This window comes from Neophocaena asiaeorientalis, unplaced genomic scaffold, assembly GCF_003031525.2.
Source record: "Neophocaena asiaeorientalis asiaeorientalis breed wild unplaced genomic scaffold, Neophocaena_asiaeorientalis_V1.1 scaffold119, whole genome shotgun sequence".
NCBI lineage: Eukaryota > Metazoa > Chordata > Mammalia > Artiodactyla > Phocoenidae > Neophocaena > Neophocaena asiaeorientalis.
In genome coordinates, this window is record NW_020175821.1 from 1,028,228 (window position 1) to 1,054,538 (window position 26,311).

General features: G+C 36.7%; 1 protein-coding gene across 4 annotated transcripts in view; it reads right to left on the reverse strand.

The window, feature by feature from the left end:
• Positions 1-140: 140 nt before the first annotated feature.
• TMEM62 (transmembrane protein 62) overlaps positions 141-26,311 on the reverse strand; it is a 33,358-nt gene continuing 7,187 nt past the window's right edge. For 2 of the 4 annotated variants that reach the window (XM_024732532.1, XM_024732534.1), the window contains 11 exons: positions 24,877-25,018; positions 22,290-22,414; positions 22,020-22,142; positions 18,708-18,863; positions 16,638-16,676; positions 15,688-15,847; positions 11,267-11,380; positions 8,740-8,824; positions 5,471-5,575; positions 3,311-3,429; positions 141-969 (listed from right to left, as the gene is read on the reverse strand). In XM_024732532.1, the coding sequence (XP_024588300.1) occupies positions 643-969; positions 3,311-3,429; positions 5,471-5,575; positions 8,740-8,824; positions 11,267-11,380; positions 15,688-15,847; positions 16,638-16,676; positions 18,708-18,863; positions 22,020-22,142; positions 22,290-22,414; positions 24,877-25,018 (1,495 nt within the window). In that variant the 3' untranslated portion in view covers positions 141-642. The remainder of the gene's footprint in view (positions 970-3,310; positions 3,430-5,470; positions 5,576-8,739; positions 8,825-11,266; positions 11,381-15,687; positions 15,848-16,637; positions 16,677-18,707; positions 18,864-22,019; positions 22,143-22,289; positions 22,415-24,876; positions 25,019-26,311) is intronic. The other 2 variants (XM_024732533.1, XM_024732535.1) reach the window with 1 other exon arrangement.

Below are 26,311 nucleotides of genomic sequence, written 5' to 3' on the forward strand. Positions count from 1 at the left end.
CCACCACCCCCCCCCGCCCCGCCCCTGCCCAGAGGCCCAGCCGCGCCTCCTTCCGCGCTCCAATGCGCGGCTACACCTCCTCTCGCCCCGCCCTGCCCCGGAACGGCGACACAGGCAAGTCCCAGACCGAGTTATGATCATTCATTTATTGATATTTAATTACTCGAAAACACCCCCGACTGAGGAAGCAGACAGCCCATAACCCTGCCGGAAAAGAGGACTCGGAACTAATCAAGGGTAGTCAGGGTCAGGCCCAAATTTGCACTGGTTCCCTGCCCCTAAAGTGGCGCCCTTATAGGCTGCTGAGTTCCAGACACTGTGCTAGGTACTTTACATGAGGTAACGTAAAAAACACACTGGGTGGGCCGCAGATACTCCCATACCCACCAGCCCCTGACCTGTGGATCTCCTAGATTAGGGCTTTCTCTTCACAAATCAACCCTTTGCCTTCTTGGGGAAGGAAGGAATCATGGCATTATTTAGAGAATTTTCTGCAGTCCATTCTGCAGGAATCAGTAGTGGGTAATCCCCTCAACTCCCAGGCGTCCAAGGAACGTCCAAGGCTTGCCCACCAATATTGGCCTTCCGCCTGCTGCTGGGGCAGAGGCCTGGGCAACATAGGTGGATGATGAGACATGGCCTTCAGGAGCTCAGGTGGCTTTTTAACTGCACTATGAAGGTTCCAAGCTTGGCAGAGTTCAGTGTCCACACACAACGAATGAGAACAGGCGTCACCAGTGTCAACCAGGTCCGCAAAGGGGAGAATAATAAAGCTAGAGTACCATATGTCATATGAAGAAAGTAGCAGGAATAAATCTGCCAGATGTACAGTAGTAACATAAGTAGGTGAACAGGTACAATTTTCAAGTATTTTCCTTGATGGAGATGAGACCTGAAGCTGTGACCAAAGCACCGCTGTAGCAAGCTCCAACACAGGTAAACCATCAAGGGGATGTTAAAAAACACCAGCTGGAAAGAGCGAACAGGACCATTAGCTTATTAGCAAGCCCTGGAAGGGTCAGGTCTCACTAACATATTATTGGTGGCTCTTAAAAATATGTTGCTTTCCCTCTTGGGGGTTAACTGATTCTTTATGCTTCAATCACACTTGCTTATAACACTCACAATAGTTGACTTGTAGTTAGTTGTTTATTTTCCTGTATCCTTTTGTTCATCTTAAAGGCAAGTGTCATTTCATTTATGTTGAAGCCCTCAAATAATGTTTAAGGTAGAAATGAACTGAATATGTGGGTGTACAGACACACACACATATATACAGTACTCTGTTTTTTGTTTTTTATTTTTGGCAGAGTGGGGGGGACTTGGGTATCAGTATCTTTTCTTCTCCCTGCATTTTTATGTGAAGTGGCATAATGAATACCGGAATACAAATTAAAAGATTTAAGTTATAATCCAAGTTTAACTACTATATGAGTCACTCATTCACCAAATAATTATTGAACACCCATTATGTGGCAGGTACTGTGCAAGGCTCTAGACAAGGGATACACACATGGGTGACCAAGTTGGAAAAGATGCATCATAGAGCTTACATTCTAGTAGAGAGAAGAGAAACCAAAAAGAAAAAAAAAAAGGAGGGGGAAGATAATTACAGATTGTGATTAATTCAATGAAGAAAATAACTGGGTCACAGGAGGTAACTGGGAGATGGGCCCTCTGAGGCCTGAAGGACAGAAATGAGTCAGTGGAAGGAAGTGCATTCCAGGCAGAAGAAACAAATGAAAAGCCCAGAGGTGGGAGAGGTTAGCTGGAACATGATAAGCCAGGTGGAAACTGGGGCAGTCAGCATGACCCAGATCACGTCGCTGATTTGCTTAAAGGGTTTTAAGCTGAGAAATGAGTGAGCTGATTAAGATTTTAAAAGGACTACAGTGCATGCTCTGTGGCAAACTGACAATAGGGAGGCAAGAGCAGTAGTGGGAAACCTGTTAGGGGGTTACTGCAGTAGCCCAGGCAAGAAATAATTATTATTTAGACAAGGGTGGTGGTAACAGTAATAGTGGTGGATTCAGCACATGTATTGGAGGTAGATCAAATACAGTACTACTTGCTGATAACTAGATATAAAGTATGAGGGAAGGAGAAAAATTGAAGAACACCCTGGAGAAGATACATCCTGGATAATTTATTGAAATTGGAAAGAACTGGGGGAGGAACAGGTTCAGGGATAGAAATTAAAGGTCCTGTTAGAGGTATATTAAGTTGAGATTCCTGTTAGATATCTAAGGAAGATGCAAAATGGCAGTTGGATATATAGGCACCTGAGGTGCAGAGAAGAGGTCTAGGTCAGAGATATTATAGATTTAGGGGCCATGGGCCTAGATGATACATAAAATCCATTCTTAGTGTACTATTTATTAAAATATGACTATAAGCCCACCTTTTGGTAAGGGTCAGGTTTTACTTGGAATAAGAGTGCTCCTGAGAGACAGCCTCCATCTACATAACAGAAAACTGAACTAGACCCAGATCTAGTCACATATAAAATGCTGCTAAACAGCGAATATTCTGGTCTGTGGTCAGCGTTCACTAGGCAAAGATCTTCCCTACTTGTCTGTCTCTAATCCTGCTGATCATGTTTTACCGCCCTCTTATGAGGCTATGAACTCATTTCAAACAATGTTTTTGGATCTCTTATACAACTCTAGATCATCACCTCAGATTTTGATCCATTAGCCCCATCAGATGAGTACAAGAGAAAAATTGTTAGGTAAATAGTTTTCAAACCCATTTATAGAAATTTGCTATAGGTCTGGGTTTTTTATTTGTGTTTGTTTACATTTGAATCTCAATCCAAATGTAAACCTAACATATCAGTGTTTCATAAACAAGTGTATTGCTAGGACATCACTAGAAAGCTGGGTAACTGACCCACTTTTCTTGTGTGTCTATTTTTCTTTTCCTCCCTCTGAAACAATGTCCTTCTTCATTATCATAACCAATTTTGTTTTACCCAGAAGTCTCATTTATTCTACCATAAGTCTCTTCTTTCACTGTTTATCGATGAAAAAGCACAGTGAAACAAAAAACAAAAACAAAAAGCTCTTTCACCTCTTATAAAACTTCCTGCCGAAAATGTATTTTAGATGTTTACAAGAGTGGTGGAAGAAAGAGCTTAGGAAGCACTCTAAAAGCAAACAAAACACCAGATACTAAAGACTGCCCTGCCAGTAAATTAGAAAACATGATCTATGGTGATAAATTTGGGACTTGGGATTTAATTCATAACTATTATGCAATTAGCCCAACAAGGCCAAGATGTTCTTAAATTGCGTTTCTGACTTCCTACCTGGAGAATTCCAACTATAAACGTTACACTGCCTTGTAGGAAATGTCCATCAACAAAGATCCCAAAGGAAAAGCAGCAACCCAATTTGCCTTTAGTGATTTCACCAACAAACCATGGTCCTGAAAGAGGCAATGAACAAGAAAGGAAGTTAAATAACTATGACTGATTACATACATCATGACATGCATTTACAGAAATAATGAAAAAATATGAGACTAGTCATCTATAAGCATTTATTTGTATAGCTTTTCTTCTTTGCTAATCTCTGTGTTGCACTCAATATCCTAGCTAACCAATTATTTGCTCCTTTGCTCCATATTTCTCTAGATTATAAAATTGCCTGAGTACGTGCTATACCTGGAATAGATTCCAGAAACAGATAGGAGTACATTCACAAATTTTAGAAGATTCTATTACAGTAGTAACCTCAATATAAAGCATTAACATTTCCTTTAAGAAGCAAAAAGGTACTCCATAGATACCACAGTTAATTCTCCAGATAACTGAGATTTACTCCTTTACGCAATAAGACTTCAACCACTTTAATCATTCTAAAACACACTTCTTTCTTATAAATATTAATGAATGTATTTTAACCTTTTCTGGCTGACCCACAGTCATTACTTTGTACATCAACTACATACTCAGGGTTAACATGTACAAAGTTTAACTCACTTCTTTATTTTAATTTTTCATCTGCAATGCCAGAATGACTTTTCTCTACCCCGTATTATTATTTACTGCCCCTTCTCAATGTTCAGGCTTCTAGAACTACTATATTGTCAAGAGTGATTAAGGGACAGTCGGATTTCCCTTCTCAAAATGTAATACCATCATTTGCTGGTAAGGGTAGATTTCAACTGGGACTTCCCTGGTGGTCCAGTGGTTAAGACTCCATGCTCCCAACGCAGGGGACCCGGGTTCAATCCCTGGTCGGGGAACTAGATCCTGCATGCCACAACTAAAAGATCCCACATGCCACAATGAAGATCCCATGTGCTGCAACTAAGACCCGGTGCAGCCAAATAAATAAACGAATAAATATTAAAAAAAAAAAAAGAGTAGAGTTCAACTTTAAAAAGTCATAGGTAATTTTCTCAGATATATATTATATATACTCCATTAGATACATATTAGTTTTAAAAAGTGTTTCCCCTTTAAGTTTCAACCTTTAAAAATGAAACAACTTCTCCCCTTCTAATGTTTTCCTTTACAGCCGGGAACCAAATCACCTGCTTTGCCTCCTAGTGGAAGACTAGTGTGTAAAACAGCTTCAACCTATCTTCTAACAAGAAAACCAACCTCAAAAGGGGAATCTGGCATAGCTTGTTATACAGAATTGTAAAGGGTCATATTATTTCTTTAACTACTTTCTGTTCTCTGGTGGGAGTTACTAATGAGGAGAGAAAAGTCCAAAGATGGACTAAAAGTAGAAAACATAGACTAAGCAACAAATAGTCTAATCTACTCCTAAATGACTCTTAGTAAGGAACATTAGTAAAAAGCTTTAAAAAGAGACTCACAGTGCCTTCTGCTTCCGTAAGTGACTAAGTGATTTTGTCAGTATTGGGTATAATAATTAATATAAGAGAAGAGCTCAAATGCCTGAACTCACTGCTCATCTCAGTTTCTCTCTTTTTTGAGCTGAGTTTTTAGGAGTCACACGGTAGTAAATAGTCACTCAACTACATACTAGGTATTGTGCTTAATGCTGGGCATAGAGGGGAACAAGATAGACAGGACATCAATGGATATTCTAATGAGGGGAGAGATGATATATACAGAAGATAATCATAAATTCTGATAAAGTAATGAAGGAAATAAAAAGTATGGTGAAATAGAGGATAAAGCTTTAAGGTGGTCAAAGAAGGCTGCTCTGAGGAGATGGCATTGAAGCTGAACTTCTATCTTCTATTAGGTTTCTACCCAAATACTAATTGTCATGGTCCTCTCAGCACCCTTAAGTTAACTTGGTGTTGACTAAATGTGCTTTAAGTTAGGAAAGAACTTTATTTCCCAAGATCATGTCACAGGAAATGACTTATGAAAGAGTGGTGTGCCAGTCATTATGCTCTCAAGAACCTAAATGACTACTGTTAAAATTCTCAGTATATTCTTTGGCAGAATTCTCCACAATCTCAGGTTTCCTAATTGACTTACCCAGCACTGTATAGAGTGTCAGCAGCAACATAGAATAGTAGAAGATGCTTATTTTGCTCAAGACATGAAGGGAAAATGAGGTCAAATTTACAAATCCTGGAGGTCCTAAACAGAATAAATTTGAAAAATCCAGTGAACACATGCAAAGTTCAAGTTTTTTATAATATTTTCTAGAAGACTTCCATGGGCATCTACTACATTTTCAGCAAATCATTTGTTATATGGATGACACCACTTTAAATTCAGAAGTTGGCAGGAATTCTGATAAACCAACTCACTTAGAATTACAGAGGGTAGGAAGGCAAAGCAATGGTGTAGCTGTGACACACACACACAAACACACATATACTCTGTGCTCAAAGGATGATCAAATCCCTGTTTTCCATGAGATTTAGTATCCAAATGTACAAACTTCCAAAAGTTTCATCAAAGTATATCAAAGGCCACCACAATGTTCATTGCAGCACCATTCACAATAGCCAAGACATAGAAGCAACCTAAACGTCCACTGACAGAGGAATGGATAAAGATGTGGTACATGTATAATGGAATATTACTCAGCCATAAAAGAACGAAATAATACCGTTTGCAGCAACATGGATGGACCTAGAGATTATCATACTAAGTGAAGTAATTCAGACAGAAAAAGACAAATATCATATGATATCACTCATATGTGCAATCTAATTTTTAAAAAATGAACTTATTTACAAAACAGAAACAGACTTACAGATGTTGAAAACAAATTTATGGTTACCAAAGGGGAAATGTGGGTGTGAGGGATAAATCAGGAGCTTGGGATTAACATACACACACTACTATATATAAGATAGATAACCAACAAGGGCCTACTGTATAGCACAGGGAACTCTACTCAATATTCTGTAAAACCTATATGAGAAAAGAATCTGAGAAAGAATGAATATACATATATGTATAACTGAATCACTTTGCTGTACACCTGAAACTAACACAATATTGTAAATCAACTATACTCCAATAAAATTTTCTAAAAACTATATATAGTACTATATATACTATATATATCAAAGGCATATCAAACAAATATCAAAATATAATCTTGGGCTTCCCTGGTGGCACAGTGGTTGAGAGTCCGCCTGCCGATGCAGGGGACACAGGTTCGTGCCCCAGTCCGGGAAGATCCCACATGCTGCGGAGCGGCTGCGCCCGTGAGCCATGACCGCTGAGCCTGCGCATCCGGAGCCTGGGCTCCGCAACGGGAGAGGCCACAACAGCGAGAGGCCCGTGTAACGCAAAAAAAAAAAAAAAAAATTTAATCTTAACTATGAGTATCTGTCCAAATATTCCTTTCCCATATATGATACAGCTCTTAACTCACAGCTATCCTCTTACTCCAACTGAAAGGGATCCGCAAAACTCCAAATTAGCATCTCTTAAAGGGAATTCCCTGGTGGTCCAGTGGTTAGGACTCTGCACTATCACTGACGAGGGCCCAGGTTCATTCCCTGGTCAGAAAACTAAGATCCCACAAGCTGTGTGGTGCGGCAAACACACACACACAATACAGTGCCAGAAAGCCCAAGCATAAGGGCTTCATTCTGCAGCCACAGACTAAAGCATCACAGTTCCTCAACCCCAGCCAGCCATTTCACTCATCTGCAGCCGATCATACACTGGTTAGCAGAAGACTATGATGGCAAGCTCAGTACACACTGAGCAATGCTAGAGGTGAACTATTTAAAGGTTTAAAGGACTGGCTCCAGTGAAAGACAGCCTGATGTAAGTTAAATAGCACGTCTTCCCTAATAGGCCAGCATATTCATTTTATACTCATAACACTGTTCAGCCTGACAGTTAATTTCAGACAAAGCCTGATAATGCATGGCCTTTCTCACTTTGTGTGTTTCATACTTGCTACTCATTCATCTCTCAGCTTCTTTCTTGTTCTAGTCTGGTACTTCTCAAAGTATTAATCTACATATCCACCTATAGTAATTATTATTTATTATAAATACATCATTTTTAGCCTTAGAGGCAGCTATGCTTTAAACTTTAAGCAATGATTCTCTACTTTGGCTACACATTAGAATAACCTGAGGGAACTTTTAGTAAATACTCATGCCCAGGTCTCACCCTCCAGAGATTCTGACTTAATTGGCCTGGGGAAGAGGGGAGCTGGGACAGCAACCCAGGTGATTCTAGGCAGCAGGACTGAAAATACTGCTTTAGACAGAGCCGTGCTTCTCAGCCCTGACTGCACATTGGAATAATCTGGGGTGCTTTAAAAAATACTGATGCTTAGGTCCTACCCCCAGAGATTCTATGTAAACCCTGAGGGTGCTGTGTAGACACTGACATGTTAAAAAGTTCCCCAGGAGATTCTAAGGTGTAGTCAAAGTTGATAAGTGTTGTTTAAAGAAAAAAACTAACCTGGGGTCAGTCTCTTATTAGCTATGAGACATTGGACAGCCTACATAACCCCTGCAGTCCTTAGTCTTCTAATCTTTAAAATGGGGACAATAATACCTACCTCACAGGATTGTTGTAAGGATTAAGTGAGATAATGTAGGTAAAAATATGTTGTAAATTTTAAACAACTATACAAAAATACTGGTATTCCCACATGAAGCTGGGGCCTCCCTCAAATATTTATTTATACTGTGGGCAAGAAAATATATGTGTGCAATAATGCTTCTTGAAATTTTTCATAGAATTTAAAAATATATATATAAGCAGACAAACATTCAGTAGGATATGTATACTACCTATTCAGTTCATCATTTTACTGTTTAACCTTTACTACAGTGCTCACTTCCCCCACAATCAGTTCCTGATCCCAGGGACTTCATCCAAGCCAAGAAGGGATAATGAACATTTAATTCAACAAGTATTTATTGTCTGTAATGCACAAACCGGGTGCCGTGGAAAAGAGAAAAGAAGTAGAAAACAAGAGCTCCTATATTGAGGAAATTACAGTCTGATTGAAGAGAAAATGTATATACATTTGAAGTGGTAATGTAAAAGGTCATTGGCTAGTTAAATACAGAATTAATCCTCAGGAAGGACTGTTGGGATTCAGAGAAGCAAGCGCTCATTGTGACCTAGAATGGCTGGAGAAAATGGTATGGAAAAGAGGGTTTGAGGTGAGCATGGTAGCTTGAAGGATGCACCTCACAGAGCTCAGGCAAAGATAATTTGCATTGATATTTATCACTTGGTAATAGTGAGGACATTATGGGATACACTAAAGTAAAGTCTTCTAAGATTAAGGAACCATGGTGACTAACCTTTATGCTCTGGATATGCTCGATAACGAAAAGTAATGAGAATGATGAGCTGGATCAGCACAATCATCACAAAAAGGACCCGGGCCTGCAGAGAAATAGATATTCACGTGACATACATACATGGATACAGCTTCAGTTTTTTTAAATGGCCTAATTAACAAAAATGGAAATGACATCATTAGCAGAAATGACTATATGAGAAAAATATACAGTCAAAGAGAATTGAACATCTGACCCACCAAAAAAGATAATTGTAAGTTGCCTCAGCATTATTCTTGCAAGGTTTGGATATGATACCTGGACCAATGTTGAAACTAAGTGATTTCATACAGTTATATAAAGTGATCAAATTAAACTAGTCTACTTTCATTGTACTAGGATAAGTATAATTTGTACTGTTTTATTTAAAGTTGTATAGGAGTGAAAAAAACACAACAGTACACAGTACACTCCAGGCTGAGTGAACAGAGACTGCATTTCATTATGCTTTCTCTATCAAGAAGTCACTCACTTGGAGATTAATTCACAGTAAAGAGACATTTTATCTAGGTTCTTGTTTCTCAAAGTATGGGTCCCAGATCATCTTTGGAATCACCTTCAGCCTGTTGGGAATGCAGAATCTCAGGCCCCATCTCAGCCCTACTAATCAGAATCTGCCTCTTATTAACATTCCCAGGTGATTCATAAGTACACCAAAGTTTCCAAAGCCTGATCTAGGTGACCATTAAAAATTCCCAAAAGAAAAATAAATGACACAAAAAGACTTGTAAAAATGAGATGCAAATGCCCATTAGTCATGTTTTTTAAAAGTTCAATCACACAAGTAACAAAAGTAAATTAAAATAATAAGGAATTCACATTTTAAGTACGTGAGGATATATACTAAGGTATCTCTGGAAGATGAAATTAAAGGGGGTTTAAATTTTCTTCTGAACATTGTAGCGTATTTTATGTCAATGCCCAGGATAGGGAGATCTGAGGAAAATAAAGTGTAAATTGCCAGAGCTTCTCTGAAAGACAGTTTGACAATGTATATTTAAAAAAAACAAACCCATTTATTCATTCAAGAAATATTTATTTGAGGGCCTACTTGTGTTAGGCATATCAAAAAGACAAAGATCTCTGCCCTCATGGGGCTTATATTTTAATGAGGGGGGACAGACCAAAAACAATGAATATAATAAATAATTTAAAATTTTGGGTAATTATATAATAAATAAATGAAGTATATAGAATAATGTGTCCACTCTTTGATCCAACAATTCATTTCCAGAAATTTCCAAAAAAACTAATATGTACGACTCACAGACTTAGAAAACAAACCAGGGGCGAAGGGTGGGGGGAAGGGAAAGTTAGGGAGTTTGCAATTGACATGTACACACTGTTATATTTTAAATGGATAACCAGGGACTTCCCTGGTGGCGCAGTGGTTAAGACTCCACGCTCCCAATGCAGGGGGCCAGGGTTCAATCCTTGGTCAGGGAACTAGATCCCACATGCAATGCTGCAACTAAGAGTTCACAGGCCACACCTAAGGAGCCAATGAGCCACAACTAAGGAGGCCACCTGCTACAACTAAGACCCACTGCAACCATAATAAATTAAACCATAATAAACTAAATAAATAAATATTAAAAGAAATAAAATAAAATGGATAACCAACAAGGACCTCTACTATACAGCACAGGGAACTCTGCTCAATATTATGTAACAACCTAAATGGGAAAAGAATTTGAAAAAGGATAGATACATGCATATGTATAACTGAATCACTTTGCTGCATACCTGAAACTATCACAACATTGTCAACTATACTCCAATATAAAATAAAAAGTTTAAGAAAAAAAACTAGTATGTGCAAAAACTTAGTTATAAGCAGTATTTTTATAGTAGAAGGAAAAATTGGAAACAAATGTCCAACAAAAGGGAAAGAGTAAAATAAATTAAGATGTATCTATGACAATATAATGCAGCCAATAAGCATCATTTGTAAAATAAATGTGATGTGAGAAAACAGTCAAATTCCTCAGTGGAAAAAATCAGACAGAAAAAAGAGAATGAAAAGTATATTACCATTTTATATTAAAAACTCATATCTTAATGTAAATAAGAGAAAAATAAATAGAGAGTATCATAACGAGAAATACAATGACTATAATGGCTAGTGTGATAAAAGAATGATGTGGGGCTAATTGTACTTTATTTCTAAATTTTCCAAGTTTTCTATATTAAGCATGTATTATTTATGTAGGAAGAAATATTATTTTTGAAAGATCCCAATCCAATTTAGCACAGTCCCTATAATTCCCTTAGTTATCCTTGTTTTATGGCACTAGGTAGAACTAGGTCCCAAAACAGGTATTATATGTCCATGCCTCCACTTCAAAATCACTGTATTCTTCTAGACAAGCAACTAAACTTTTAATTTTATAAGGTTCCACTTTCTCATCACATGATTACTTTATTATTTATGACTTTGGAGCTACCACATTAAAAACACACATAACACTTAGTTGAATTTACTCACCACAATACAATGGTCAGTAAGGAGAATAAATGATGCCAGAGGATCAAACCTGAGGTGAATGTCCTCTCGAGCAGAAAATATGTGGTGAACACTCTTACTTCTTCCAGCAGAGTCCTAGTTATAAGCACAGCAGAGAAGCAACCCTCATGTACAAATACGTACAATGTTCCAAGATTAAGTTTCCAATAACTTTTGTCAGTTATCTCAGAATAAGCAATATTTTTTTCATTTACTTTTGATTCTTCCTATAAGCACTTTAAATAAAACTTCTTTTAAACCCTGTAATTCTAGATTTAAACTGGAAATATCAGCATGTATTACAATGTATTCTCTCTTTTAAAAAAAAGAAATCTGTATTTCCCTCTGTTTACTGAAAAGGCCTAAAAATAATAATGAACTCAACAACAATGAGCTAGCTGGGCTAGTGCCCAGATTTTGGTCTCAAAATAAAACTTATCACTACAAGAAACCAGTGCTCTTTAGAGAAATAGGTGATTCCAGTTCTTGAGTAAGAAATGCAAAAGAACTTGAAACATCTACCAGAAAGCAAGAAAACTAACAAGGACTACAGGGATTGTATCAAAGGACTTAGTGGCCAACTTGGAGAGGCTCCCACTAGTCAAACAATTGAGCACCAAAAAGAATAAATGCAATGGATTGAAACATACCAAATATATATATATTTTAACTATGAATTAATAATGATACTAGAAGACTCATTTAGTTACCTTTGGCAGAAGCTAGAGAAGTAACCCATTACTTTGAAAACTGGTTTAGAACAGGAAAGGTGGAGGAAGAATGAAGACTTTTCTTGCCTTTCCTGTATGAACTCTATATCTCGGTACCACATAGATGAGGCAAGTTTTTTCTTTGTGGAACTATTCTAATTAATACTCCTATAATTAGGAGTGGTAATTTGAATATCACCATTTTATAACTCTGATGAAATAATGGATCTAGACTGAGATTATCAGTAAGTGCTAATCCCTCAGTGAAAAGCTGGTTGAGTACTGAAAAGCTGAATGGAGGATAAGCCTGCAGTGTGCCGGTACTGGCTTGACTGACCCACAAGGGCCAACTGCTACATATTCAGGAATTTTGCAGACCAGCTGATGTGTCAGTAGCTTAAAACCAGCTACAGGAGGAATATTTATACTATGGAAATTGGTATAAATCAGGGAGACGCTACAAATCAGGGTCCTCCCTTCAAACCTGCCCCAAGCTGGTTGTTAAATATTTACCAGCATACCACTGGGTAGGGTCAACAATATCTACATACATTGATCAATCTTAACATTATTAAAAGAGAGACAACCAGATACTATAGCCTTCTGATAAAAGCATAAAACACCAAATGAAGTATTCCTGCCAAAAAACAGACTCAGATCTGATCTAACCTCAAATCTAACTACAGTAATAGAAACTAGATGGGGTAGAGGAACATGCTATATGATAACACATGGATATAAACAGCAAAAATCCAGAGTACAGAAACAGTACAGGATAAAAGATCCAGTTTCCAAAGCAAACAAATTGAAAGGGGGAAAAAAAAGGAGGGTGGAGAGGGAACCTATAGGTTAAAAGACACTGAAGAGACAATCACCTAAATGCATTATTTGAGCCTTGTTTGGATTCTTATTTGAACCAACCAAATGCAATTATATGTGACAAAATAAGAAAACTGAACACTAGCTGGATAGTTTGATATTAAGGAATTACTGTTAATTGTTCAGGTGTGATATGGTTAAGTTTTTTTAAAATAGCTCTTATCTTTTAGAGATATATGCTGTCATATTTACACAGATGAAATGACATCGTGGTACAGGGAGGAGAGAAGTGGATGGGGTGCAGATGAAATAAGACTGGTCAAAAGTTGATAATCTTTGAAGTTGGGTGAAGGATACGTGGAGACTTATTATAGTATTATCTCTTTCATATATTTTAAAAATTCCTCATCATAAAATTTTTAAAATAGCAAAAAGAACTTGTACTGGTGTTTATCAAACTTTTATTGCTCAAATGTTCTTACTCTGAATGACAAGTTCTTGGGTTTTTTTTTTAAGTTCTTGTTTTAAAGCAGAGATTTTCTTTAATTTTGAGATATAGAGATTTCTAGAGTTTGCTCTTTAAATTGGCAAAGGAGGCACAATAATTTTAAATTCTGGTTCTCAAACTTTAATGCACGTCAGAATCACCTGGAGGGACTGTCAAAACAGATGGCTGGGTTCCATCTCCAGAGTTTCTGATACATAGGTGTGGGATGGGATTTCTAACAAGTTCCTAGGTGATGCTGATGCTACTACTTCAGAAACCACACTGAGAACTGATCTAAAGGTCCAGTTGGTACTAGGCTGCCCAGAACTTTACAGATATTCAATAAATACAGTGAATAGGTAAAATATAAGATAATAAATCAATGTCTTCTCCCATGAATTTTTCTTTCAGACTTGTCTATGGTATACTGTATTTAAAAGGACAGAACTTTCTCACTGATGAATGAGGGGACAGGTTCCCTGTTTAATATTCAGTAGACTAATTTTTTAAAGTTATACTCATAGACATAAAAGAGATCAGTGGTTGCCTGGAAATGAGGGTGGAGGGAAGGCAGTTGCAAAGGGACATAAGAAAACTTTTGAGGGTGATAGATCATATTGATTGTAGAAATGGTTTTAAGGATGTATAAGAAAGTCAAAACACACAAAATTGTACTCTTTAAATATATGGAGTTTTTTAATATAAATTCTACCTCAATAACGTAAGAAATGTTAAACATATAAAAAGTATATGTGATTTCACATTTTTACTAAGGATTCAACTAAGCAGGCAGACAGGTTCAAGAAATGTGAGCTATGGTTTCTTCCTCATAAAACTACAGAAGCTGGGGTTCAGAAGCAATCCAAAGATTTGGAAGTTCCCCATTCCAACAGTGAGCAGGTCTCCTACGGTCGCTCCTACTTCTTCCCCATGACTGTAAAGATAGGGAACAATTTATTCTATGTGCACTTGTATCTTCAAGTCTTTTTTTTTTTTTTTTTTTTTTTTTTTTTTTGGTCAGCGGTACGCAGGCCTCTCACTGCGCCACCAGGGAAGCCCTTCAAGTCTTTTTAAAATGAGCCAGCTTCTAATATGAAAGACATTAAGGAGTTCATCCCCAGGAGTCCCTCCTTCCACTTTCTACCCATGAGTGTCTTCTTCCTCCTAAGCAGAACACTTCAAAGATGGGTGATACTGGGCTTCCCTGGTGGTGCAGTGGTTGAGAGTCCGCCTGCCGATGCAGGGGACATGGGTTCGTGCCTGGGTCCGGGAAGATCCCACATGCCGCGGAACAGCTGGGCCCTGTGAGCCATGGCCGCAGGGCCTGCACGTCCGGAGCCTGTGCTCCACAACGGGAGAGGCCACGACAGTGAGAGGCCCGCGTACCCCAAAAAAAAAAAAAAAAGATGGGTGGTACTGCAAAGTGCCTTCTCTCGTTTCCTCATCTATGAATTGGGGATAAAACTACCCACCACATAAGACTGTTATACAGATTTCATAAAAAATTCTAAGTGTCTGGCATCTCCTTAGAAGAAGCTCAGTAAATAGCTCCTTCCTGCTCTAAATCCTTCTCTGTGACACATACAAAAAAGATAATGAAAATAATCACATGTGTTTTCTGAAGGATTACTTGATAATCTTCAAACCAAGACTTAACATTAAAAGATTAAATAGTTTAAAACTTCATCAAATCATAAAGTTGTAGAAATTGACAGATTTTTTTTTCCAGAAACTAATTTTTTAGCACAGTCTATCCCCTAAAGTGTTTCAAATTGTTGATGAAACTGCTCTATTTTGGTGATGATGATCACTTTCTACTCTGGCAGGTCTAGTGAATTAAATGCTCCCCAAGCTGAATCAGAAAAGGGACAGGCAGACAGTTACTGCATGTGCTATCAATGCCCACTCCCCAAACAAAAAATCCCTTTGATGGATGCCTTAAAAATTATTTATCCTAGAGCTTTCAAAATAGTGACACAATTTCCTATACTTGGAGACAGCAATCAAAGGCGTGGATACGTAAATATTATGTTTTCTGACTTATTCTATTACCTTCAGGAATATTGGGGAATGTGCTCCCATTATTAAAAGATTCTGGCCAAAGTTGGAAGAAAACAGAACAATGATTCCCTGGGGATAAAAAGAGGGGACTATAGCCAGTAGTTGCACACTCATGTCCTCTGCCCAGTTTTTAGTCTAAAAGTAGAATTATTCCTGAGTGTCCATTTTCAGAACATACTAAATCCAGTGTATTCAAATTTTTTATTAACTTAGTTTCATCTTATCAATTGACAAAAACAAAAACAAAACAAAACAAAAAACAAATCGGAGTTCAATGTGGTTACAGCCTAATCATTCACATAGCAAGTTGAAAATTATTAACTTACCTGGACGATTACTTCTATGTTATGTGTTCTATTATTGTAGTTTCTTGGATTCCACTTTAGTATGAAAATAGGACCAGACAAATGACTAGCTTGCCCTAAATGAACTCCATCAATCTTAACTGCGACTGAAGTAATGGAAGATAAGGAAAACACCAAGACTCTAAAATGAGAGCATAAATGCATGGTTTTAGGTATTTGGCATTGTTTTTATAAAGAAGAATAACCCTATTATAACCTGAAAAGATGTAAGTACAGTTGTGGCCTTCCGTTGGCTGATCTGCGAGTTACTGGGATGTGGAACCTGTGGTTTCTACCAACCATGGATCGAAAATATTCAGAAAAGAAAAATTTCAAGAAAGTTCTCAAAAGCAAAACTTTAATTTGCCTCTCGCCAGCAACTATTTACATAGCAGTTACATTGTGTTAGGTATTATAAGTAATCTAGATATGATTTAAAGTATAGGGAGGATGTGCATAGGTTATATGTAAATACTACACCGGTTTATATAAAGGACTTGAGCATCTGTACACTTTGGTATTCCCAGGGGGTCCTGGAACCAATCCCCCAGAGATACCGAGGGACAACGGTAAGGCAGACCATTACATTGTACAAATGTTCATATGACACTCTTCATATGATCTGGTTTCTTTCTAAATGGTGGCTTCTGGAGTTGTATAATTCAGCCAACCTGAATTGGTGAGAAATTAGAAACTATTCTAAATCTGATATCCAGCTCCTATCAAGAAACCTGACCAAGAGATGTATGTTCCACTTACCTAGTGATCAAAAGAAATAAATTAAAGCATATTGGTACCCTTTTTTTCCAGAATAATTAGTAAATTTTTTTAAAAGTACAATATCCAATAATGATAAGAGTGCTGTGAAACTGGCACTCATATTGCTTGGAAACATTATAAATTAGTATCTGTTTTAAAAAGTAATCAGGTACCTTGTGCACTGCTGGTGGGAATGTGAAATGGCGCAGCCACTGTGGAAAACAATGTGGAGGTTCCTCAGAAAATTAAACATAGAATTACCACATGATCTAGCAATCCCACTTCTGAATATATACCCAAAGAACTGAAAGCAGGGACTGGAACACATATTTGTACACCCATGTTCATAGCAGCATTATTTACAGTAGTGAAAAGGCAGAAGCAAAAATGTCTATCAACAGATGAATGGATAAACAAAATGTAGTGTATATACGCAATGAAACAGTGAATACTCAGCCTTAAAAAGCAAGGAAATTCTGAAACATGCTTCAAAATGGATGAGGACATTATGCTAAATGAAAGAAAGCCAGTCACAAAAGGACAAATACTGTATGATTCTCCTATGAGGTACCTAGAGTTGTCAAATTCATAGAGACAGAAAGTAGAATTGGTGGTTGCCAGGGGCTGGGGGGAGGGGGAATAGGGAGTTATTGTTCAATGGGTACAGCGTTGCAGTTTTGGAAGCTGAAAAGAATGGTGATGATGGTTGCACAACAATATAAAGGTATTTATTGCCACTAAAAATGCTTAACATGGTAAATTTTATGTTATGTATATTTTACCACAATTTTCTGAAAAAGAATAATGATTTTAGTTGCAAAAAAAAAAGTAATCAGGCAATCTTTATCAACAGTCACAAAGGAATTCAAACTATTTCACCTAGAATCCTATTTCCAGAACTCTATCTAAAGCAATTATTCAAATGAAGGAAGAATCTATATGCATCAGATGTTCATCCTCAAATTAGAGAAAAATCTGAAAGTTCACCAATAAGATAGGAAAATGGTTAAACTGTGGTCTATTCTCTCTGTTGACAGAAAAAAAATTGCAATTAGAATACACTGTGCCCTATGATTACGACTGTGTAAATACAGGCCTGAAAGAGAACGCCTGAGAAGGAAAACTCATGTTAATAATAGTTCTATTGGGGTATGGAGGGGGGAGTGGGACAGGGATACACATATAATCCCATTACTCTATTTTCCAAAAGTTATGTTGTACTACTTTTCAAAATAAAATTTAAAAGAGTATATTAAAACAAGTGCCCTTATGTTTGCAAAAGGTTATGTCTCTTTGCAAAAGGAATGTTAATGTCTCATTAAGATTCTATTTAATACTACTCAGCCATAAAAAAGAACAAAATAATGCCATCTGCGGCAACATGGATTCAACTAGAGATTACCATACTAAGTGAAGTTAGAAAGACAAATACCATATAGTATCACTTATATATGGAATCTAAAATATGACACAAATTAACCTATCCATGAAACAGCAACAGAATCAGGGACATAGAAAATAGACTGGTGGTTGCCAAGGGGGAGGGGGTGGGTGAGGGAAGGACTGGGAGTTTGGGATTAGCAGATGCAAACTGTTATATATGGGATGGGTAAACAGCAAGGTCCTACAGTACAGCACAGGGAACTATATTCAATATCCTATGATAAACCATAATGGAAAAGAATATGAAAAAGAATGTATACATGTATAACTGAGTCACTTTGCTCTCAGCAGTAATTAATACATTGTAATTCAACAATACTTCAATAAAAAATAAATTAAAAAAAAGATTCTATTTATATGCACTGTCAAATTCATATGCCAAATGATTTTTCAATTCCAGAAGGTTTACATAGCTTTTGCTTTTTTGAAAGGCTATGTAGCAAAACAAAAAAATATATACTTCTGATATATGATGTAAATTTTTTAAAGTAGGATACAAATGAATAGGTACATTATGATTACAGCACTGTAAAACCATGCATATAAAAAAGCGAGAATAAAAGACAAAAATAATAATGGTAGGATTATGGGTTTCTAGATTTTTTTTTTATTTCAGCAGCTTAAAAATTATATACTTTTTAACTGAATAGGAATGAAACAGTAGGCAATTTATATAATGTTTAGATTGCTGAGAAAACTAAAGTAGAGCATCTCATAGCTTTCACATAAGAATGCAATCACAATGACTTATTCTTCATCAATATCAAACTGAAAGTAAATTCTGAAAAACTGCTACATACCTGATGTGTGTTGAGTGAAGGAGTCTTTCTAGTGGTTCATGTTTAGCAGAACTATAGAGGAGTGATTTAGGATTAGTGATAAGAACCACAGGCCACTCGCCAAAGATCAAATCTGCAAAGCTAAAGAGGTCATGATCAAAAGCAAAGATCCGGTACCTAGACACCAGAGGACAATAAGGTAGTTTAGTTACTTCATATTATAAGACGGCCTGAAGGATATATACAGAACAAATGTAAAACGATAAAACTATACTTTCTGAGATCATGAATTTGAATGCAGAGTAAATAATATTGTTCCTCTTTCTTCCCTTGCCCTTATCACTTTATACATTTTGGCACATGTGACATGTGTCACAACTGGGATCTGACTGAAGCAATGAATTTTCACTGTGTCCTAGAACAATGCCTGGTACATAGCATGTACTCTTTAATTTTTAAATAAATGTTTGTTGAATTAAGTCATTTGATTTCTATACTTTAAGACTATTTTGAACCTAAAACATTCATCATAAGTCTAATAATATCTGACATTCTTCATCCCATCAACAATGCTACATAAAATATTAAAATAAACACACTTAGAAATCTTTAATTCTTCTTTTAAACTTTTATTTCTATAATTTCAAAGAAAACAGCAAAAGTTAAGTGGTTTTGATTTTCTAAATGCACAATGAAAGGTAAAACTATTCACTAAAAAGTAACCAAAGTTTTGTATTTTCTAACTTTTAGAACTAAGGAGAGAAATGATTAGCTATGGCAGAAACAATAGTGCTCACCAAATACTCCACGTGCTCCCCTGCATTTCCCAGTCTCCCTGGAATTAGGTTGGGGCCATGTGACTAGTTCTGGCCAATGGGCTGTGAACAGAAGTGACATGTATCACACTTCTGGTCCAAAGTACTTAAGAATGGGTATGAGTTCTCTGTGATCTCTTGCCTGCCCTGGAATTGAGGTGTTGAAATAGTCACATTATAAGATGGAGGAAGTCTGAATCCCTGAGTTACCCCATGGAGGAGAATTTCCCTGACTTATACTGATTTACATAAATGAAAAAATAAACATATGTTGTGTTAAGCCATTGATATTTCTAGATTTATTTGCATCCACAACAAAGCCTAGTCTAACATTACTAATATACTAACTGTTTTTAAAAACTCTCCTAGGGAATTCCCTGGCAGTCCAATGGTTAGGACTCCATGCTCTCACTGCTGAGGGCCAGGGTTCTACCCCCAGTTGGGGAACTAGGATCCCACAAGACACAGCCAAAAAAAAAAACCTCTTCTATTGTACTAATATAATTTAAACGTTTATAAGGGCAGGTAAAGGTTAGGTCCTTTCAGTAAAACAAACTCCAAATAAAACCCCAGGGTTGGAATACAGGAGAGCAGGTGGGAAGAGAAAGAAAGGAAATGGCTCCATAATTAACATCACTTAACTTGTAACTGTAGCATTTATAAGAAATAAAGAAGCTGATCAAGGGTTAGGAAGGCTACCTGGTAAAGGCAATTCCAGCCCAGCCCACAGCCTCACAGTCATGAACAGACAGGTCTTAGTTCAAAGTAATTACAGTTGCCAACTAATCACAGGCTTCAAGCATAGCTCTTATACAGTTTCTAGAAAAGCCAACTGAAATGAGTAAGTTCCTTCCAAGATATAAAGCTGCTTTTTAATGAATGGGAGTACAGTTGACCCTTGAACAATGAGGGTGTTGGGGCACCGACCCCCAAGCAGTAGAAAATCCGAGTATAATTTCCCAATCAGCCCTCTGTATCCTCAGTTCCACATCCACAGATTCAACTAACCACAGATTGTGTGGTACTGTAGTATTTTGTGAAAAACATCTGAGTATATGTTGACCTGCACAGTTCAAACTGTGTTGCTCAAAGATCAACTGTAGTTATTAGAAAGATAACATATTCAGCTCAACAAATATTCACTAAGTACCTAATATCTTCATAGCACTGGGTTTGACTAAGTTAAAGAGCAATTGATAAAAAACAATGAGGTGATACTTATTTATATTTAAACTTGCACTTAAATAGTTCTTCTCAAATATATATATTTCGTTCTTCTCAATCAATATATATTTAACTATATTGTATCCTTTTGATAAATAAGTTATGTTTTCTCTTCAGAAGACTTTAACCTTAGATCTACCATATGACCCAGCATTTCCACTCCTGGGTATATATCCAATTTGAAAAGATACATGCACCCCAATGTTCATAGCAGAATTATTTACAATTGTCAAGATATGGAAGCAAACTAAGTGTCCATCAACAGAAGAATGGATAAACAAGATGTGGTACATATACAATGAAATACTACTCAGCCATAAAAAAAGAATGAAATTTTGCCAGTTGCAACAGTGATAGACTTGGAGGGTATCATGCTAAGTGAATAAGTCAGACAGAGAAAGACAAATGTTGTACGATACCACTTACATGTGGAATCTAAGAAATACAACAAACTAGGGAATATAATAAAAAAGAAACAGACTTACAGATATAGAGAACAAACTAGTGGTTACCAGTGGGGAGAGGGAAGAGAGGAGGGGCAAGATAGAGGTAGGGGTTAAGAGGTACAAACTACTACATATAAAATAAGCTACAGGGATATATTGTACAGCACAGGGAATATAGCCAATATTTTATAATATCTATAAATGGAGTATAACCTTTAAAAATTGTGAATCACTATACTGTACAACTGTAACATATAATATTGTATAACTATACTTCAATTTAAAAAGTGTTTAATAATAATAATTTTTTAAAGACTTTAACCTTAATAAAACCAACCATAATCTGTTTGAAGAACTTAAATCACTAACATGTTGTAGCAATAACTAGAAAGGCAGATATCAAATTCAGGGAAAAAGATGACATATTTCTAGCCCTAGTGTTTCTCAAAGTATGGTCCATTGAGCATCTGGTGGACTTTTTTAAAAAAAGCAGTTTCTTATATCCTAACCCAGACCAACACAGCCAAAATCTCTAGAGACAGGGCCTGGTAATTTTTATTTTTCATAAGCTCCTCCATAGATCTCGTGTATACTAGATTTTGAGAACTATTTCCTAGAGGATGCATTTGAAAAGCCAACATAACATAGTGATGGCAAACATAATTGCTGCAACAAGGTTTTTGCATAAGGATAAAGACCGCCAGATACATATATTCCTTCAAAAACATAGAGATATCACATGTTTTTCCTTAACTGGGATCACTCACTCATGATAGTGATCAGAAAACTATCGTTGCTTTAGCAAAACTTACACGTATAAGTTGTATTCTGTGGGGTAGTTCCCTTACCTTCTGTTATCCTTCCAGTCTCCCACCTCAAGTTCCAAAGTGCCCTGGAAGTGGCGAGTGTGCAAAACAGGCATCAGTCCACCAAGTGTGTGGAGGTGCCCACACAAATAAGCTGTAGCCGAACTAACCAATAAAAAATAAATGAAATAAATGAACAAAGATAACTTGTGATGCCAAACTAATAAAAATATCTCTTCAGAAAAGCAAGATAGGTAGAACAACATAAAAGAATTAAAAGCAATTAATTTTGATTTTGGAAGCTTGCCTCACCTCATTATGGACCGAATTCCTGGTGATGGAGAAAGGATAGTGGATGTTGTGAAGTGTCCAAACCAGATACTGTGGTTGCTCCGACTACTTTCCTTGGCCAGTAATAAAAGATCCTCCATCTGTTTCTGAAATCAGAGAAAAACAGAAGGAGCTTTAATTAGGGCTCAGCCTGAAATCTAATGTCAAGAGGTTACACAACTCCCTTGAGGTTTTATAATAAGTATATTACGTCTAAAGCTTAAACCCTACTAACCAGTGACCTGTATGGACCTCTGTAAGTTTCAAACTGTTTAAACATACAATTCATTTGATCCTAAAAATAACTCTGCACTAACTAGGACAGGGATTATTCCCATTTGATAAAGAAACAGAAATAAACAATCTTTAAATTACATAAATTTTTTTTCTTTATTTATAAATTTCTTTGCAGCAATGAAGAAGAACCACTAATCTTTTCAGCCCTGTATACCACAGTGCAATTAATAAAGAGGATATTGAAACTAAACTTCTAAAACAAGATGAACTTATGTCCACAGAAAGCCTTGTACCTGAATATTTACAACATTCTACTCATAACAGACAAAAACTAGAAACCACCAAAAAATTGCAGTATATCCATACCCATACAATGGAATACTACTCAGCAATAAAAAGGATATACACAGTAATAGGGATGAATCTCAAAAACATGCTAAGCAAAAGAGCCCAGACATAAGAGTACCTACTATATGATTTCATTTATGTAAAATTCTAGAACAAACAGCACTAATCTATACTGACAAAACCCATCAGTGGTTCCCTGGGACTGCAGGTGAAGACTAACAACACAAGAGAACTTTCTGGGATAATGGAAATGTTCTGTCTTGATTGTGCTGACAGTTACACCAGTATACACATTTGTCAAAGCTCTTCAAATACTCAAAATGAGTGCATTTTATTGTCTGTAAACCATCCCTCATAAAGCTGATTTCTAAAATAACTTGTAGATATAAATATATACATTAATATTATCTCCAAAGTGCTTATAGCAATGAATTCCTGGGCCCTACTTTCAGAGTTCCTAATTTGTTAAGTCTCAGACAAAGCCTAGGAATCTGCATTTTACAAAACAGCTGCTTTTCATGCAGATTATCAAATCATACCTTAAAAAACACTATTCTAAGGGGTAGGCTTTAAAATAATAAGCTGATCAACTCTGTCTAAAGACACTCAGTAGACAGGAAACAAAATATACCTTCCTTAAATAAAATGCCTAATAAACCCAAAGCCTTTAACAATATTCTGTTCAAGTTTCTTTGAACCCTCATATCACTTTAAATCTTTCAGCACTTAGCAAATTCTGCCTTTTATTATAGTTATTTCTGTATAGGTCTTAAGCCCCACCAGCACATTAAATATTCTAAGAGGCCAAGCACTTGATCTTATCACCCTTGTATTCTTATATATGGACACATATGTCTTGCATTTGGGCACGTGCTCAATAATGAGTTGACATTTGCTGTACCAAGAAATAATTAGAGGTTCTCAGATGTGACTTTCCATACAGTTTTAATCCAGCAACAATTTTCACCGAGCTTAACGAAAAATACTTTAAAAGAAACTTATTTAGGACTTCCTTGGTGGCGCAGTGGTTAAGAATCTGCCTGCCAATGCAGGGGACACAGGTTTGATCCCTGATCTGGGAAGATGCCACATGCCGTGGAGCAACTAAGCCCGTGCGCCACAACTACTGAGCCTGTGCTCTAGAGCCCACGAGCCACAACTACAGAGCCCACGTGCCACAACTACTGAAGCCCGCACACCTAGAGCCCGTACCCTGCAACAAGAGAAGCCACTGCAAGGAGAAGCCCGTGCACCGCAAGGAAGAGTAGCCCCCGCTCATCACAACTATAGAAAGCCCGCACGCAGCAATGAAGACCCAATGCAGACAAAAAATAAATGAAAAAAAAAAAAAAAAAGAAAACTCATTTACTTCAGTGGTTGCCCTTCTCTTACCAAAAAAATATAGACCATTAGTTAGAAATGGCAACTGTGGGGATTTAGGAATATACCATATAGTATACAAAGCTGTATGCCCTGCACCTTGCAAAGTGCATGCTGCACTTAGTACATATTTATTTTATTTTTTTAAAATATTTATTTGGCTGTGCTGGGTTAGTTGCGGCATGCAGGATCTTCGTTTTAGTATGAGGGTTCTTTTAGTTGCAGTATGCGGGCTCTTAGTTGTGACATGCGGGATCTAGTTCCCTGACCAGGAATCAAACCCTGGTCTCCCGCATTGGGAGCAAGGAGTCTTAACCACTGGACCACCAAGGAAGTCCCAGTACATATTTAACAACTGTTTACTGAATTAATGTAAAATGTGAGGTACTGCTTTCCCAGATTTTGGAACAAGGACAGGGATAACAATAATAGGGTTCAAGTAGTCAATAATTTCTTCTAGCCATACCTGTAACCACAGCAGAATTTTCCTCAAGCATTTCTAGATAAGAACTTGTTTACCTAGTATAACTTTAAGTGAGCCGCATGTATCTGGGGAAAGATAAAATAGGTTAGCTGCAAAGGGAAGTGAGATTTTTTACTGTACCTGATCTAAAATTCCAAAGAAATTAAAAGGTCTCTTAGGCCCTGGATTTAGGGTGGCATCCAAAGAGATGAAAGAATAGTTGCCAAAGGGAGTACTGTGGACGTAATGGAAAGAGCCATCCCTACGTACAGCAGAATATTTCCTAAAAAATACAAGACAGGAAAGTTTTAGTGCAATCATAAAATGACAGAATGAGTTTAAATTCCTGCCCTAATATCACACTATATTTTGCCTCCCTTTGAAAAGGAAATTTCCATGATCTGACAGAGAAATACACAAAACTAGATCCACAATGGATACATCGATTAAAAGAAATTTTAAAGATTTTCTCCCATTGTCTCCAAAGATTCAGGCAAACATATTCATCAGTAACCAAGCACAAGGTCACCACGCAAAGCAGAAAAGTAGGTGGCTAATTTAGGTAGTCCACTAAACATTTTAAAAGAGATTAGTCAGAATCCAGGGAAATGGTATTTATCAATCATTAAAAATTTTAGTGAGGGCCTTCTAAGTACCTAGCAGAATTCTTGGTGTAGTGAGATACAACTGTTTACTTCTTGAAACAGGACTGCAGAGGCTTAAGTCACAATAAAGCCTTGCAAAGATGAAGTCATCAAGCCAGGAGAAAAATGTTAGGTCTGGGCCAGTAAATCTTTTATCGGTTCCTAAAAATATATTGAAAACATACACAGGGTCCACATCCAGTACTGAAAGTCCTCACCACCTTAAGTATCAACAGTATTCAAGTGTCCAGAAAGTTGGAGAGTAAAGATGGCTAACAGAGTACACAGTGTCGGCACTCATTAAGTATTTGTTGAATAAATGTGAAAGAAAGGAGCATACCTTTATGATTCAAATGTCAGAACATTATAAGAAAATATCTAAGTGTCTTATATGATGTTTTACCCAAGAGCACATATGAAAAAAATACAAATAAATTTCTGAAATTTAATGTGCTATCAGGGAGCTATTTTTAAGCAACAGCCAACAAATATATCATAAATAAATATATTATCATAGATATTACAATTAATAGTCAATTAGCTCCTCTTGGTATATTTTGAATTTCTATTTCAGGGTTTTTTCCTCATTAAGATTTGTATTTATATTTTTCCTGCTTAGTTTGTTTTCAGAGTTATTCTTCAGGATCTTATAATCTTACATATGTTGTTTTCTTTCCTACATTTTTGACATATTAAAATCCAACTATCTAAAATAAAATCCAACTACTTGAAAGCAGAGGTTAAAATATACAATAGTTTTTGAATTCTGGATTTTGGCATCTCTGAGTCATTGTAGAGATCAAGATTTAACCTTAAGATTTTTTTCCTTCCAGTTGATATTTCTGTAATGTCTATATCTCTAGCAAAATGTCACATATTAAATCCGGATAAAGTTTAGGTGGTTAGAAACAAAAATATAAAGGTAAGAAACT